A 17466-nucleotide genomic window follows, 5' to 3' on the forward strand; every position below is an offset into this window, starting at 1 on the left:
GTCTTAATACATGCCTGAAAGCACATCTAACATACTAGTCAGTATTTTACTTATGTACTAAAGAATATCAGACGCAATGTAATATAATCTAAGATCAGTTACATATTGTAGTAGAATCAATTCAAGTGGAGTCAGAGATCATGTACCACAACCACTGTAATGCGTTCTATTGTGAAAAAAATAACTTTTGCTATGAAAGTGGAACATTACCCTACTGCACCTCGCCGATGGTAGGTGCAACTGCGCAACACGCTGAGAAGCAAGTAGTTTACTGATATAAGAACATATTACACTCCAATTGGGTGCAGTTGAGACAGTTATCGTGTATTCATTAAAGCCTGATGCTTTCTCTACAGGGTGTTACCTGAATAATGTTATTGAATGTATGAAGCATGCATAATCTTCAACTTGGCAGTAGACACGCAAATGGACCTAAACTTTCACCCACAACTTTACCACTAAACTTTAATGGCCACATTTCGTCATTTATGTACTAAAAAACTAACATGTATCCATTTATACATATGCTGGAATTAAGCATCTCTCATACATAAACAGATGAAAACATTACATTAGGTTTATGTATGCACAGTTGCTGGTATCTGGGTTAGAATCACATACTGTCCAAAGCTATATTGCTTTAACAGACATGCAAATAAAAAAGCACATTTAATTTTGCATATTACATTTAAGAAAAAATGAACAACTTGCACGTAAAACCTATAAAAAGATGGATGGATCATGTATGGTCAGATGAGAATCAGTGAGAAGATATTAGCAGGGAGAATGCAGCACAACTCGGGATTGCAGAAAACTGGCAACTTGGGGAAAAGACTCCATTACTCCTTTTGAGAAATAATGAGACAGGAGCTATACGTATTTATTATATCCATTGATGAAAACTGCAGGAAAATTAAGGTGTTATTAGGTTGTCATTGCTGTCTAAGATTAGAGATTCACTATCTCTATTTGTAATAGTAACTATAGTCAATGGAGCTGAAAGTAAGGGGAAATCCAAAGGTTTTGAGTTGTCACTAAAATAGACAAATCTGCCTATGGGGACAATTGTTGAAGAGACAACCGTCTGAGTGGGTATATTCTTCACTTTGGTGAGATTTCCTCTTGCTTCCTGTTCTCTCTAAAGGACAGGTAAAGGGAAATCACCCCTATAAGTTATTGTAGCTAGGCAAACCCTACGAGCACAAGTGGTTATAAAAAACTGACAGGGAATTTAAATAACAAATAGTGCTATAAGTTATTGTAGCTCGGCAAACCCTACAATAATTGTTAATTGATAGTGGGTACAGTATATAACAATTTCACGCCATCATCATCACGCTTTATGCTGTATGATGCTGCCAGCTTAAATATGTCAGAAATATTACATAATTATTGTCATGGTTTTCACTGAACAGTTGTTTAGGGTGGCATATTATTACTTGCTAACAAATTGTCTGGAATGTCATAATGAGATACAAGTAAAAGAGGACAGTTGATGGAACCCAGTCTGTGAATAAGCAACGTCAGGCTCTATATCAGGTAACAGGAAGGGAACTGGTTGCCACATGAATGGTGCCTGTAAGAAGAGGGGTGATGACAAGCAAGCACAATAGGGCTCTTCCTGAAATCCCAATGTGGGTTAACCCCATCCTGACTAGATGCATAATAAGATATCATCCTTAAAGCCCCTCTACACTGTCCAAAATTAGGCTTAAATCATTAGATTAAAAATTTCTTGACCTATATTGTATAAAATTGCCCATCAGCGTCACATGCTTATTGGTTTTTTTCAAGTTCATCACTGCTTACCAAAGCAGATTTTAGTGATCAGTCTTTATGAAGGTGCATGTAAAGAGTGGAAGCAGATATGAATTTATGGAAGTGCAGGGATCCCCCTGGAATAGACACAGAGTCTGAATGAATATCCTGCCCTGTAACACAGAAAGCAGTATGGTATTACAACATGAAGCATCCCTCTGGGACCAGCCAATAAGTGCTCAGGACATCATACAAATCAATAGCACACCAGCCCAGCAAAAGAGCCAATACACAGGCTGTAATAAAATGTAATCCCACGGGCAGTAATGTCTTTCTATGGGACCCACTGACCTGATACTAAAGCAGATTCACACAGGGGTACAGCTGTGTAATGGGATCAAGGGGTTGTCGGGGGTCATGTGCTGATCACTGCTAATGTGCTCTGTTCTTGTTGTTAATTCACCAAAATAATCAGCACTGGGGCTGCTAGACTATGGGCAAGAAAACAGTCTGCTTTTATACACTCTAGGCTCATACAAGGTCACAAGTTTGTCCTTTCGTGAATCACATTGATTAAGCAATGTGTCTAACCTGAAATCACAAGGTGCAATAAACACACATACAATAAGATTTTTCTGCAGCATCTAAACATTTGATGATCCCACCTACAAAACAGAGTCAAGTTAGTCTACACAGTGGTCTTTTTCTAGAATGTCTGTTTTAAGCTGCAAAATCAAAACTCTGTTTAAAGAATATCTAATCCTGAGAAGAAATCATTAGATATAGTCAATGCTGGGCTGAGGGGTAGACAGAATGTGTTTGTCCATTTGGTATCCTCTAATGCCATTGCCTTTCTCTTCAGACTAGGCACACTCTTTGGTATGGTCCTTTGTCATTTGGTCCTAATAGAATTCTGCAGCACAGGCTCACCTTGGCTTGGCTGGACATCAATCAGTAGTGAGAATAAAATATCTTCAGTGCACTCTGTCAGTGCTAAGTATTCCTGTTGTTGTTTATGAGTTTTAGTACTTTTAATGCAAATCTTGATTCTCATAGTTATCACATAACCTTCTTGTTCCAATTGTTAATTCAGCTACAACCTGCCTCCACCTGCTGCCCAAATGCTGCTGCCCTGCCAGTGCCTGTTTTTGTATTGTGTCTGAATGTATATACCTTTACTTCTAAAAAGGCAAAAGGTACCCTTGCCAATTTGATGTCCTATATTACCATAAAGCATTTGCTTGTTTTGTCTTGATGCATTATATGAAATAAGCCATTGAGAAGAAGTGGGTGAAGACCAAGTCTACACATTTTACTTTTTATAGTGATGGCGGTTTTTCTAGTTTATTTCTGTAGATGTGTTTCTAATCTTCCCCTCAGTAAACCAGTATCCCTTACATGCTGGAAGTGATAAGCATGGTGTCTGGGCCAATCCCTCTTCCTATTTACTTCTCACTTCCCACTTTTCCATTGACCAAGTGCCATCTGACTTCAAGAATGTGCAATGACTAACGTCTGCCACCCATATCCTTCCTATCCAGCCACCCATATCCCTCACAAACATAGGCCGTTCCCTACTGATAGCTGCTCCACTATCCATATCTGCTGCAATGTATGAAATTCTTGGCGCTTGCAGAGATATGGACAACCAGACATTTAATTTCAGACAGTCGCACGAGTTAACGTGTGATATTAATATCTTTGTATCATCGAGAGTCAAAACATCACCATTAGTCAATGTGTCTACTTCAAAGACATAGATGTGTTATGCTAAATTAAAATAATAATTTTCCTTTCGCAAAAGGGAACTTCCTAAAAAATATATATTTATATTATTTAACAAGAAAAAAACAAAACAGTCAAATCAGTTTGCCTAAACTTGCATTTGACTAAAGTCCATTACACTGTTTCCTTCAGGGATCATAACATTTTGGCTTCTATTTTTGTCACAACATGTGACCAGCTAGCAGTTCCTGATAATTCTTTAGGAACATAGCTAGAGTATGTGATAGAGATGCTTTAGATTAACTATGCACCTACAGATTATACACAAACACAGTTACTCATATTGGCTGCTTCCGCAGAGTGAACCTGATATATGAACATTGGAGGTATTGGCCATTGGCATCTGCCTGGCTTCTAATCTGGACTGCTATGGAGGCCTTAATCCCCTCTAACAAATGTTTTTCTCCCTTACAGTTTCAACACATGAGGCCTACTGTGTTCCCTACCATGACTATACAGTAGGAGAAAAACTTGTTCTGGGCACATTGTATACATACATACTGTACCTATTACTCATACATAATACCCAAACAAGTGATTTGTGTGCTTGCCATATGACTGGCTACAGTTTGGCTGGGTCACTTCATAACAAATGAACGGCCCTGGCCATGCACAAACAGCTTTATCTGCTAGGAAGAATATTCTACTGCACATTTTAATGAGGAACATTCTAATATAGGACACACTTAAAATTAATGTTTTATTTGTACGATTATCAAACAAATTATATAACTGTTTACCATTTATACTGTACATTGGACAAAGGCAATGGCCCTCATCTCTAAGTTATTTTTTTTTATAACACATTTGTAAAAGAAATACAAATATTTACAATAAAGGTGATCCATGCTACTTTGATAAAGTTGCCAAATGCTCCATTCCTTAGAAAAGGTTGAGAAACAATGCCCTAGAGGTAACATTATAGTCCCATACTGCTAGTTTCAGAATCCTGTGTCTCTAAGTTATTAAATTATAACTATCAACATACAGGTATACTGAAAGGAAAGCAAAGCACTGTTTAAATGGACATGCACATCAACTGATTTATCAGCTAATGATAGTTTTATCACCTGCTGGATCCAAGCCAGGCATGCCTGTTGGAAGGTTTGATAGCTGAGGGACATGGACCAGTTTGGAGCAGTCATAGGAACAATCCCGTAAATCTAGGAGCCCAAGCTGAGAGTGATAGATCTGAAAACATTGTGCATTAACCATACTCCCACCCCCAAACCATGAACTCTCACTCGTCATGAATAATTTACCCTCTCTTATGCTAATGGGATCATGAAAGTCTCCCTCCGTCTTTAATGCATCTATTCTCAGCTTTTAGTAACAGACCCCACCCGGGGAAACTATCAGAACGTCCGCTCTTCTAGAAAGATCAGCACCGGGGGAGTATCAATGATTATATACATGGTACCACATGAAAACAAGCTGTATGGTAGTGGGTGCCTGAAGCAGCCTCTCAGCAGAGGAGAAAAAAAGAGAGACAGTGAGCACTCGGTGAGGGATTCCACATATCTTATCTGTACATATCTGGATCGGGGAAGTCACTTTGTCTTTGTGGAATCCCTGATGTAGAAGGAGGCAGGAGAATTCGGAAATAACTGCTCCTTTCTTCCAAGTGCGGATACAAAGAAAAGCTCTTTACTAATGCATAATGATACAATCTGGCCTTAACATATTGTATAGTAAACCACAGCAAGCATCCCAAAATAAACTTTGTGTAGGCTTTTGTATTCAAAATAATGAGGTCCTCTTTTTTAATCAAGTTTTTATTCAGAGTTTAAAGAATGAATTACATTTCACACATAACAAAGACAAAGGTAGACCTCAGGCAAGATGCCTAGAAGCAACATGTACATGTCGTAGGACTACTTTTTGATTGGTCACTGAAAACTTCCTATTGAATTTGTTAAGTCAAGAGTTATCATGAAAGAAATAACAATCGAAACACTGTAGCTATTAAACTCCAAGTTGGGTTATTATTTTGTTTTCCTTAGAATTAGCTCTGAGCAGTTGAACATGTTTTAATGTGCTTACTGTACAGCTATAGGAAAGTTACAAGACAGAAGGCATGTTAAAGTGACACTAAACTCAAGAGTTAAATCTTAAAAATGCATTCAAGTACCCTAACTATTCATAAAAATGTATCTTATTTGTGTATCACTCGGCTGTAGATCCTCAAATCATCTCTGAATTGGTGCTGACACTGTCCTCCCTTCTGGAGGGTGGCTACTTTTGCTCCCCATGGTCCCTGTGTGTGTTGTAAAGTAGTCACAGCTTCAAGCTCGCTCCCATGACGTACTACAATCACATGTTAAGTTTACTAATTTGTAGTGAGATTGTAGTCCATAACAGGAGTGAGCTTGGAACTGTGACTACTTTACAACACACACAGGGACCATGGGGAATAAAAGTAGCCACCCTCCAGAAGGGAGGACAGTGTCAGCACCAATTCAGAGATGATTTTCAGATCTACAGCTGAGTGATACACAAATAAGATACATTTTTTGTTAATAATTAAGGTACCTGAATGCATTTTTAAGATTTAACTCCTAGGTTTAGTGTTAGTTTAGGTATAATATATTGTTCAAATGGACAACAAGCCAGATGAATGAGCCACGAATAGTGACTGTTATATAAAGAAAATACATTATATAACTTTTAACACAAGTATATATAGTTTACCTATAACTATACTGGAATAAATGTCACAACTGTAGTAGGTCATACTACAAGGGAGTTTCTCTCATCTCCTATATGGTATAGTGCAGTAGGTAAGCATGTATCATGGACACGTATGTTAGAGGAGGACAAAGTCTTGTGAAAAAGTAAAAATGTCTGCCATTCAGTTCTTCCACTCTTTTTATATTGTAAAAAAATCAGAATGAGCATGCACAAGGCATTTAGTGATTTTCTAAAGCTACTGGAACCACTATAAGTAAATCATTAGGTGGTGCTGATTAGATCAGACAACTGTTTTGACCAAGTATTGTACATGACAGTACAGCACAGTGCAGGTTACTAAAATTCACATAACAGGTACAATATGTGTTGTTCAAAGAGTAGAACAGAGGAGCTGCTCAAAGCAACCAATCAATCAGATTTCATGTTTAATTTCTGTGTGTAAGTTACTGAATGATAGCCAAGCAGTGATTGGTGGTTATGGGCAGGACCTATATTTCATCAGCTTTTAAAAACAGTTAAATGAAATGTTTGTCTATTCATATTAACTAGCAAGAAATACAGAAATGATTTTACCAATGCAACATTTCAATAAATATAGCATGCCAATGCAACATTTACATACAACATTTTAATATATATAAATATTTTAAATGTTTATGAATATCATTACATTCCTCATACTGATGGAGAAAACAGTAAGACAAAATGCATAGCTGCCAACTTTCCTTGATACATAGGGACATTCCCAGGCCTTAAGCTAACTACACGATTAAACGCCCACATTTTGTATGTGTGAAATGTTTTAATGCACAGTCACTTTTCTCTATTGTAGAGAAGGAATGTAGATTGGTCGCCTGCCTACACCCACAACCCCACCCTGCTGATTGGACAATATTGCAGTACCTGCGCACTGATGATGTTGGACCTTTGCTCCTACCTCCCATAACCAAGCTTCCAGTGACTGGCAACATTTAGCTGTCAAAGCACTGCAATGGAGGTCTTGGGGGTGGGGGATTGTGGGAAGACAATATAGAATCAGATTTCATTTACTTAAACTAGCAATATATGTAAAATACATCTCATTATGAATGCATAACAGATTTAAGAGTGGATTTCCATATCTGTCTGGAGTTCAGCTATAGAGATTTTTTTCCCCAAAATTACCCTGATTTTCTGTACAGGCCAACAATGCCATGCAATTCCTTCCTGCACTGTACAGTCAACTCTTATCATCCTGGACAGTAAGGTAATATGTGGCTCAGGTCAGTTTTAGAAGAAGTATACAGAGACTGAATTTGAACTCCTGAATAAGCCTAAATTGCCTATAGTAACCAATCAGCTTCTCTTTTCATTATGTTCAGTTAAGCTTTTTGAAGAAGAAAGACAGAAGCTGATTGGTTGCTTTGTGTGTCTTGGTGTGCTTTGTGTTTTTCTTCCAGGTCTGTGAAATGTAAACTTTGCCTGTGTTCAGGAGCTTCCTGTAGTAAAGACTAGTCTCTGCTGCTCTATCTCCTTGTGGAGAGTGACTGGGCTTGTCTCCGCCCACTCCTGTAGTTTTCTACAGGCAGCCTGTAATGGGTGGAGCCTGCTGGGTCCCTGCCACAGCTCTTCTTTCTGCACAGGCTATATACAGCACAGTGATAATGTTACTACTTCTTGTATAAGGTAATATCTGTGTTTGCAAAGGCAATTTGTGCACTCAAAGTGGATGTACAGTATATGCTCTGTGGCCATTGAACAAAATATAAAATTTAAAGTGTTTGTGCCCAGTGATAAGCTTTAAGGTAACAAACATTTCTTGAATGCATATGCAAAGTCTTGTGGTCCTCTGACAGTGCTCTTAAATGAATTGCTCTCTACAAAGTGTCCTTGGAAATTATTTTCAAAAAGTAGGCAGCTATGAAAAGGTTATTTACAAACTGAAATACTGAAGTAGTTAAATACAAGGCCAGCTTGTACAAGCCCTAGTGGAGAATGCAAACCTGTACAGGACTAGGATTGTAGTGAACCGCCTATTATGTTGTTATCTACTAGTCATTTTCAGGGTCAAAGAACACTTTATTTTTAATACCATTAGTCTCTTCCCCTCCACCCAACGCACAACTTTTACAAACAAAACAAAAGAAAATGACCAATTAAGCCAGAAATATCATGTTGAAATCTCGTGTTAGGCTGATGACGATTCCCTGCCAGGCCGCATCCTTTACATTCACAGGAATTTAATAATCTCAAGTGATGAAAACGGCTTGTGAAAGTGCTGTGTGCAGGAACGTAGCTCCCCTGACCTGTGTCCATGGAACGGAGCACTCCACAGCGCACAGAGCAAAAATCACTAGGCCAAAAACAGCTGGCTGACAAAGCTATGAAGCAGCAGGGAATGTGGCTGCTTTATTGTTTATCTTTTGTTTATGAGGCTACATTCAAGTTTAATTATACCTTTAAATTAAGGTCTAACAGGCGTCAAGAGAATTCTTCTTCCACAAAGAGGAAAAAAAAAGGCCGAGTGAAAAGGATGTGTTTTCACAGCACTGTGGTTTCCAAGTAACTTAACATATAGAATTAGAGAATGTTTCATTCCGTTAGCAGCATTTGCATTTTATAGTTTAAGGAGCATTTAAAGAAAGCTTTTTAAAAGGGTTACTGCGGGGTTATAACGTTATAGGAGAGTCACAAATAACGAGGAACTTGCACAAACCCTGACTATGGAAAAGAGAAGGTGCTTTATGTATATATACAAGAATATATTATTCCACTGACCTACTGTATATATCGAGCTCTGTAAAATGGCCATGTGGAAACAAAGTCAGTGTATGTATAGGCAATATTTTTGTGTAGCTGTGGTTAGAGTATGGAGCGGTGAAAACCCCTATCAGTTTATTTTTTGCTGTGTCCCACTGGGGAGATTTCCCTTTACTTCCTGTACCGGAGACGTAACAGTTAGTGAAAGGAAATATTTACAAAGTGAGACTAATTCCCTTGTTAGATAATTGTCACCGGTACAGGTGTCTCCATTGAAAGATTTATGCTCACCTCATCTTTTCCCTCAGACAGCAGTAACACCCTAAAACAGGCTCTCATCCTTCTCTACTTATCCAGAACTAATATAGGTGTAATGTTTTCTGCATACTTTTTCTAAGCACTGACTGATTTTATTTGAGGTATTCCTTACAAAAATATCCTAGCAATTGTACATTGTCTCTAGGGTAGATTATAAGGGTTGATAATTTGCAGGGGCACAATAATGGCTGTTTATATGGAGAATGATGGAAAGCAACCACATGATGACTGCATCTGTTGTCTTCCACAGGTAATGACCCGCCTCCTAGCTTCCTGATTGGCCGGGAAACCAGCTCTATGCTGATTGTTTGGGAAGCCGGCTTTCTGGCCAATCGGTATCAAGGCAGCCAAACAGCATGGCAATCATGAAGCCGGGCGGTGGGTAATGACTCGCCGCCCGGCTTCCTAATTCGCCTGGGAATCCAGCTCCATGCAGGCCGAAGTACCGGTATCGGTACTCGGTATCGGCGAGTACCGAAATATAAATATCACTATTCGTACTCAATACTGAAAAAACGGTATCGGTGCTGCTGGTTAACTGAAACCTATTGTTTTATGTTGTCAGCCCATCAATGGGATTATGGAACAGGAAGTCAGCTGTGCATAGCTAAACATCTGTCCCATGTTGAGAACTCCGTGTCAGCTATTTTAGCTACAAATACTCACTTTTATGAGTGTGTATATATTGCACAAACACACACACATACAAGTTTTTTAAGCGTGTCTGCCTGATCCACTTTGTTTTACAGATTTATTAACAGTCACGTCCCCCCCTTCCTTCCCTTCTAAGACATGAATTTTGCCACAGTTTGGATTCACTGTGGATTCAATGTTCGGCACTGTAAACAAACATTATATCAAAATCGTGGACTCAGAACAGAATTTGAACTAACACTAGGAGGGAAGGTCAGCTACCTTTACTGCCTCAGCTTGCCCTAATATGCAGTCAAGAGGGCATCTACATTATAAATATATAAATCCTGCTAACAAGGACTTAGTTGTCAGGGATGATATACAGACAACTGTACCCCAAGCTACAATGTTTTAAATCTTTTTGTTATACAGACAGCGACATTAAGTTTATATGGTGAAAACAGCTTTCCTGTGTTTATTTTATAGTGTGAGTCATTCCCAGGTGATAAGACCTAACTATCCAACATCACTTTTATATCATCACAATATTCCAGATGCCAATCTGTACGAGGGGCAATTGTGAATAGTGTGTTTAACTATTTATTAGCAACAAAACTGAGTGCCAGCTTAGTATTTGGCCTGACATTCACATGTAGCCAACTCAACACGTGTAGGCTTCAATTAAAATAGATGAGCGCTTCCCACATCCCCTAAAATTCAAGGGGATTATAATGCAAAACTTGTATTTTGAGTACATAAAGAAAAGTATAATACAAATAATTCTAATGTATTTATTTTCATAAGAAGGCAAATATACTGTTCACTTTGCAAAGGAAGTTTCTTTTATCCTTGTGAATGTGATAACGCTCTGCTGACCTCCATCATCCAATCATGTGTAAACAAAAAGACTATTTTTTACATATTTTTTACATTTTCCTTGCGATTGGATATTCTTTGTCAAGTGAATTTTTATCCCATTCACTAAATCAAGGGAAAATTCTCTTACAAAGTGAACAACCCATTTGCCTTTAGTAAACCAACCCCTATATGTCATTTATTTATTTATTTTTTAAAGCATAAAATGTAGTATTAAAATGACTCAGAGAAATTCATTATTTATGAGAAAATAAGCCTTTCAATAATAAAATATCAACTTCTTGTGGCAAAATAGCACTCCCATACCTATATATTTTTTCTGTTTGTAAACCAAACATTTTTAGAAGAAAGTAATCATGAGATACAACATGAATGGAGGTAAATAACTCTTCCATCCTAGCGAATTGAGTAATGCAGACTATACATTACATATGAAGATATTACATAGATCTAAAATCAGTGTTAACGGTGATGCAACACATACACCAGGAGGGAGGGGTGACCCTTTTTCCAGTAGAAGACTGTGTTTGATTTACTAAAGTAGTAATTTTAAACTGTTCCACTACTTGATCAGATTCAGATATAAATACCCTTTAAATTCCTCCTACAATGGTTGGCTGCTTGAAACCAAGTACTGACCCAACATATCTTTGGTTCCGTTTGTATATAACCCACTTAGTATTTTAGCAACTTACCAAGTCCCATTCCCGAGAGCCTTATCTTACAATGGTCCTGTTCACTTGTTCTGTTGTGACTAATAGGCACTAGCACATGAGTGCAGAAATGCTACACATAAAACTATACCGTAGCATATATATCAGTGTATTAAAAAATACACATATAATGAATATGAATATAAAAAGAGCTACGACTGCAAATGGAGCTTTAGCTGTAAAAAGTTGAAGTCAACAGAAAATAATCATTCATGAGCATACTATGTAATAACATGAGAAACTGTAAAATGGATTAAGCTTAAATAGTTTTAATTCACATATGTCCGTTTGGAAGAGTTACTGCAAACACTGATCTTACCACGTGCTAGAAGTGTCAAACAGCTGTCAAAGTAAGATGCGTGTCGCCTTGGGGAAAGCATGCACTGATCATATCTTCAGCTTTCCAGATGTAAATAAATTATTGTATCTTATAAATATCAATAACTACAGGAACAGAACATACCAGGTTGCCTGGCTCCAGACTGGTTTAATTTCTTCTCTGTTAGTCCATGTGAGACTACAGTGATCATTTTGGTTTCTATGATAAAATAATATTTTTTGGGCCGTCCAAAAGAAATGAATGCACTATTTAATACATCTCCTATGAGGCAGAATATTATGTAACAATGAAAACTGAAGTCTGGTTTTCTCAACAGAGCAACACAGATTTTGTTCACAGTGTGAGATGGAACATATACAAAGAGACAGCTGTTTGCACTTAAGTAATAGTGATGGGTCCAGCAATGAAGGGGTGCCTGTGATTCCAGCACTCTACAGTTGCTGTCCCAGCCTGTCTTGGAATTCAGTCTATGCCCAAATGGGGGCTTCTCCTACTGCTGTGACATGGGTTAACCCTTTACTTTGCTTTATGGGGAAGCCTTCATTACACCAAGGCATGGCTTGAGAAGGCGTAGGCTCTCTAGAGAATTTGCACCGTGCATGAATCACACCCAAGCCACACTAATAACATTGAGGGCTATTGGAAAGTAGGCTTAAGAGTATTTTGGTTTAATCATGTATAGTATGAAAAGTGTAACATTATAAAATGCCATTCTGGACTCCCAGTGGTGCCACCTTAGATAACACATCATCTGTACATTACAAACACCATGCCATTCTTTTGGGTTGTGTTTCATCTGGCTGTACTAGAGATAAAATACTGGGCGAATACTGGAAGGCAGCATGTCACAGGTTGATGGAGTGCCGAGTAAGAACTTTAACATGACATTGTCACTTTAGCATGCCACAAGAACTGCATATGCCATACAGATAAACTGGGTATATCCCTAGGACATCACTGTTTGGAGCAGCAGTATGATTTGTATAACAATTATACGGTATACAAGCCCTTCCTTTAATTGTCATGGTATTTATTTATCTTCTATTTCTAGTATAAAATTCAGTAGGAAGAGATTCTGCAGTGCCAGATGTTAGCTTGTGCCCCCAAATTTATCACTGATACATACTCACTGGCAGCAATGTCTAGTTAACTTTATTTAGATATATAGTTATCTAGTTAGATATTAAAGGAGAACTATGAGGTGAGTGCTTTTCACTCCCCTCATAGTTCTAGCCGACCTGTGACAGTCTCATTGTCACAGGTCGGCTAGAACTATGAGGGGAGTGCTTTTCACTCCCCTCATAGTTCTAGCCGACCTGTGACAGTCTCATTGTCACAGGTCGGCTAGAACTATGAGGGGAGTGCTTTTCACTCCCCTCATAGTTCTAGCCGACCTGTGACAGTCTCATTGTCACAGGTCGGCTAGAACTATGAGGGGAGTGCTTTTCACTCCCCTCATAGTTCTAGCCGACCTGTGACAGTCTCATTGTCACAGGTCGGCTAGAACTATGAGGGGAGTGCTTTTCACTCACCTCATAGTTCTCCTTTAAATATTTAACATATGTAATACTTTCTACACAAGGTCAGCTACAGTCCAAGTCACGTTCTTCTGGTCAAATAGGACATATTTATCAATGTGTTTTGCTTAACAGCTGTCTAGATTAACCCACATCATCCAATCATCTTTAAACCTGCACTTTAGATGACTTCTGGAGGATGAAGTTTTGGTTTTGACTGGCTACTTTAGGGCATTATGTGCAGTTGTTATTGTGAGGTATATGTTTAAACAAGGACCACTAAGGTGACAATTAATAACATACAACTGCTCCTGTGCCCGGTCTCCCCAAATGTGGCTGGTGAACGATCCTATCAGTAGGTTGGCACCTAAGTACCATGAAGGTGACAATTAAAGTCCAGCAACTGCTCCTGTGCCTGGTCTCACCACATATGGCTGGTGAATGATCCTCTTAGTAGGATGGCACCTATGTACCATGACGAGGCACAAAGAAATAAATGAGCTGGCATCACAGATAGATAAAAGACCTGATGGGGGCATCACTCTACAGAAATAAATGTGTGTGTTTGGCCAGCATTACAAGCTTAACCGCTAGTGCCCACTGATCACTTCAAAAGCCAGAAGAATTTATATTCTATATCACAACTGACAGAAGATCTGCCTATCTTCATTCAACTAGTTCAAACTAGTAAACCAGTTTTCTTTATGTATGTAAGAAACTGCAAATTGGGTGTCTTGTCTGCCATCACGTTCGATAAACATTTCTGATATGTGTTTAGGAACAAAGATTACTTGAATAGTCACCATTTCCACTGATTTGCCTGAACATTTATTTTTATGGAGAATAACATAAATATGGCAAGAGAGTAATCGCTGCCTAAAGGCAAGAGCTGCACAGCTGACTTGTGCTTATAATAGATGACGATCTGGGGCCTCTCACAGACAAGTGACTGTAAGTGGAGTTTGTACATGGTTACAACAAATATTTAACGGAATAATAACACAAATAAAGAGCTTGCAGCACTGGCGTGTGAATAATGTGCTGGAATCTGGTGTGTGATCTGTGTGTGAACCCTCTGGGCAGTTTAGCAAAACCTGTTCCTGAGGGTAAAGAATTCCATCGCCACCACCTCCCCTTCCCACAATCCACATGTCCATCATACGGAATTCTTATACTTCCCTGCTAGTCTAAGCAGCACTACATGAGCTATAGGCTGACAGCATTTCATAGCTTTTGCAGCTTGTTTTTGGTACAGCTTAGTACAAAATTGCCTAACCTTTGCTGTAACGTTCCTAAACTTAATACACATAACAAGGAAGTTGATTAAACACTGCAGGCGATGTCCAGATCAACCAATCCATTTCCATCTGTCATTTACCTAGGTTAATAAAAAAATATAAATGAACACCTGATTTTGCAACGCTCGTTCGCTTTTCTAATGGTTAATGGGGACAAATCGGCAATTGTTTTTGACCGTATGGATGAGAAATTCATGAGCAGTGTGCATGTGCTGTAGTTTCACATCAGTTGGAGCGAGGTTGCCTTCCCCTGCTCTATCTTTTATGATAAAGGAGTCCAATATGTATCAACAACAAAAAAAGAATGAAAATGTGGAAGATATTTCTGGTGAAGGTATTTCTAACATACCGGTACATCTCTAACTAGTAAAATTCTATATGTATGATGTCAAAGGCTGGAGGCCTACCGCTCTTCATCCTCTGTAGAAAAGCTTGTATAGCATTCAGGGCCTGAGAGATGGCAGACAACACACTGATGGGAAGTTCCACACACACAACACAGCCAATGGGAGAGTCCGGACACAGCAGACGGCTTCTATACAGTTCAGTATGTCAATGAGAAGTTCACAATGTACACAGAGGTATATAGCAACACAGCAAACACATTCCACACAGGCCATACAGACCCCATAGAACACACTGGCCTTTATTTATTAACACCAAGCACAGAGCAATGTTATGAAGTAACGCCTAGCAACCCATCAGAAATCATCTTTCTACAGTCTATACCTAACGTCTGAAAGATAATATCTAACTGATTGCTTAAGGCTACTGCACATGGCTACCCTTCATGAGATTCGATGGAACAAATGCCATAGACATCCAAACGCAACCTCTTAGTTGGTTCAGAAAATACAACCTGAAATTCATATTAATTATATAATGGCCTCTGTGTTTTAGTTATTGCCACTCACAAACTGTCTATTTTAATAAACAACCCAGACAAACTCCACTGCTACAAATTAATTATATACAATCCAATAAGGTTAAAATATTTACGGCACAGGAATTGGAATAGAAACCTTACTGTAAAAACTCCGGGAAGAACATAAACATTTCATAATGCCATTAACAGACAGGCCAAACAAGAAGGACCGCTAGCAGCATACTTCAAATGACATCTGACTCTGAAAGTCAAGGCCTGTTAACTATTATAATAACCATGTTTTGTACAAGGGTCTGAACCCCATACTCTTCATAGTAATGCTTTATCAATGTATTCTGCATGATTGCACCCCCATGCAATTAAAGTATCGCCATCTTCAATGTATCCAATACAACATATACGTTAAACATTTGAACCTAATTTGGGTTCTTTGTATGTATATAAAGTCAATTTCATATTACTGTGCTCTAATGTATATAAGTAATCTTTAAAGCTTAAAACCTGATCTCCGTGATACAAGTCAATTTCCTTCATAAGTGCAGTTAAGTGAAGAAGTGAATAAAACTTAATTGAAAAATACCTTAGTGAATTATGTGATTCATTGCTTTCATTGAGAAAACGCAGCTATGGCCGGGCACCCGGTGTAAGTATCCTAGAGGCAGATTTGTCACATCTGCTCACTTTGTGGCAGTGGAGAAACTACAATTCCTATCATGCAATTCTTCACTCCGGGCAGAATCTTCTCAAAAGTGAATTATGCAAGTGGGTACATAGCAGTAATCCATTTGCCTTAAAGTAGCATCCTTGTCATGTGACCATTCATAAAAGTCACTGCTCAGAGGCTCTTTAGCTGTAATTCCCTGTCTAGGGGACTGGACACTTGTGGCTCCTCTCCCATCATCAAGGTGACTGGTCCTCCCATTGCCCCTGTTTAGTTTAAGTGGCTCTTTGACTGACATCATCAAATCCTAATCGAATTCAGCTGAAGCATCCTGCCTGTTTGTTCAATTCTCTGCCCTGCTCCACTCAATATCTAACTAGGATATGTTCCCCTTGACAATGCCCACAGACCCATCCAAGTAACGCCCAACCAGGAACTAACATCCCAATGAATAATAGGATTTGAAGTTTACTCTGGGCTGAGGAGAGATGGGAGAAATGACATGCAGCGCCGCTGTGTGCCTACCCATATAGCCCGGTGAGATATGAAGAAAAAACGTAATGATATAACAGGTAAGCTATATCTGTGTTGTTTTCTATGCATTTGGAGTTCAATTACAAATTATCATTGTTAGAATGAGGGGAATAATATGATAAAAAGTAATTTGGATGAGGATATCTCGGAGTGGAGCTTTAAGTTGTTAAAGAAAACATTATGGCAAATTCAGGCTGCTATACAGTCTCTTGTTCTCTATGAGTATACATTTCCCAGATATACATTTTTAACAATGGCTAAACAAAGCGCTACAAATGTTGCCCACTTGAAGCAGCAGACATGCTACCTAGGGTAATTTACTTCTGTTGCTACATTGATAATGAAGGTAAGATGACTTTCCTGGTATAAGAATGAATGAATTATAGAGTATAATCGTTATATTTAAAGTGAGTCCTACCTTGTTCACTGCTGTTGTCCCCACTCTGTGAAGCATGGCCACCACTGGAGGGTCCCGGCGTTCCAGCAGAATGTGTGGATACTGCATCATCGTGATCTCGCCATGAGGCAGGATTCTGATGGGAGCCCCAGATGAGGTAAGGAGGACAGCCATGAAAAAAATGAAGAGGAAAGTTAGGTAACGGCGATGGTCCATCAACACGAAGGCCCTGCTCCAGCACATGGGAACACAAACACACAAACACAAATTCTTCCCATTATAGCCAGTGTTATTTTTATATCTGTTTATGAAAAATAGCG

At 38.7% G+C, this 17466-nt stretch overlaps 1 protein-coding gene across 4 annotated transcripts in view; it reads right to left on the reverse strand.

The window, feature by feature from the left end:
• MEIS2 (Meis homeobox 2) overlaps window positions 1-17466 on the reverse strand; it is a 142899-nt gene that overhangs the window by 101860 nt on the left and 23573 nt on the right. For all 4 annotated transcript variants that reach the window (XM_018562826.1, XM_018562825.1, XM_018562824.1 and 1 more), the window contains exon 7: window positions 17168-17282. In XM_018562826.1, the coding sequence (XP_018418328.1) occupies window positions 17168-17282 (115 nt within the window). The remainder of the gene's footprint in view (window positions 1-17167; window positions 17283-17466) is intronic.

This window comes from Nanorana parkeri, unplaced genomic scaffold (assembly GCF_000935625.1).
Source record: "Nanorana parkeri isolate BGI_ZX_2015 unplaced genomic scaffold, ASM93562v1 scaffold602, whole genome shotgun sequence".
NCBI lineage: Eukaryota > Metazoa > Chordata > Amphibia > Anura > Dicroglossidae > Nanorana > Nanorana parkeri.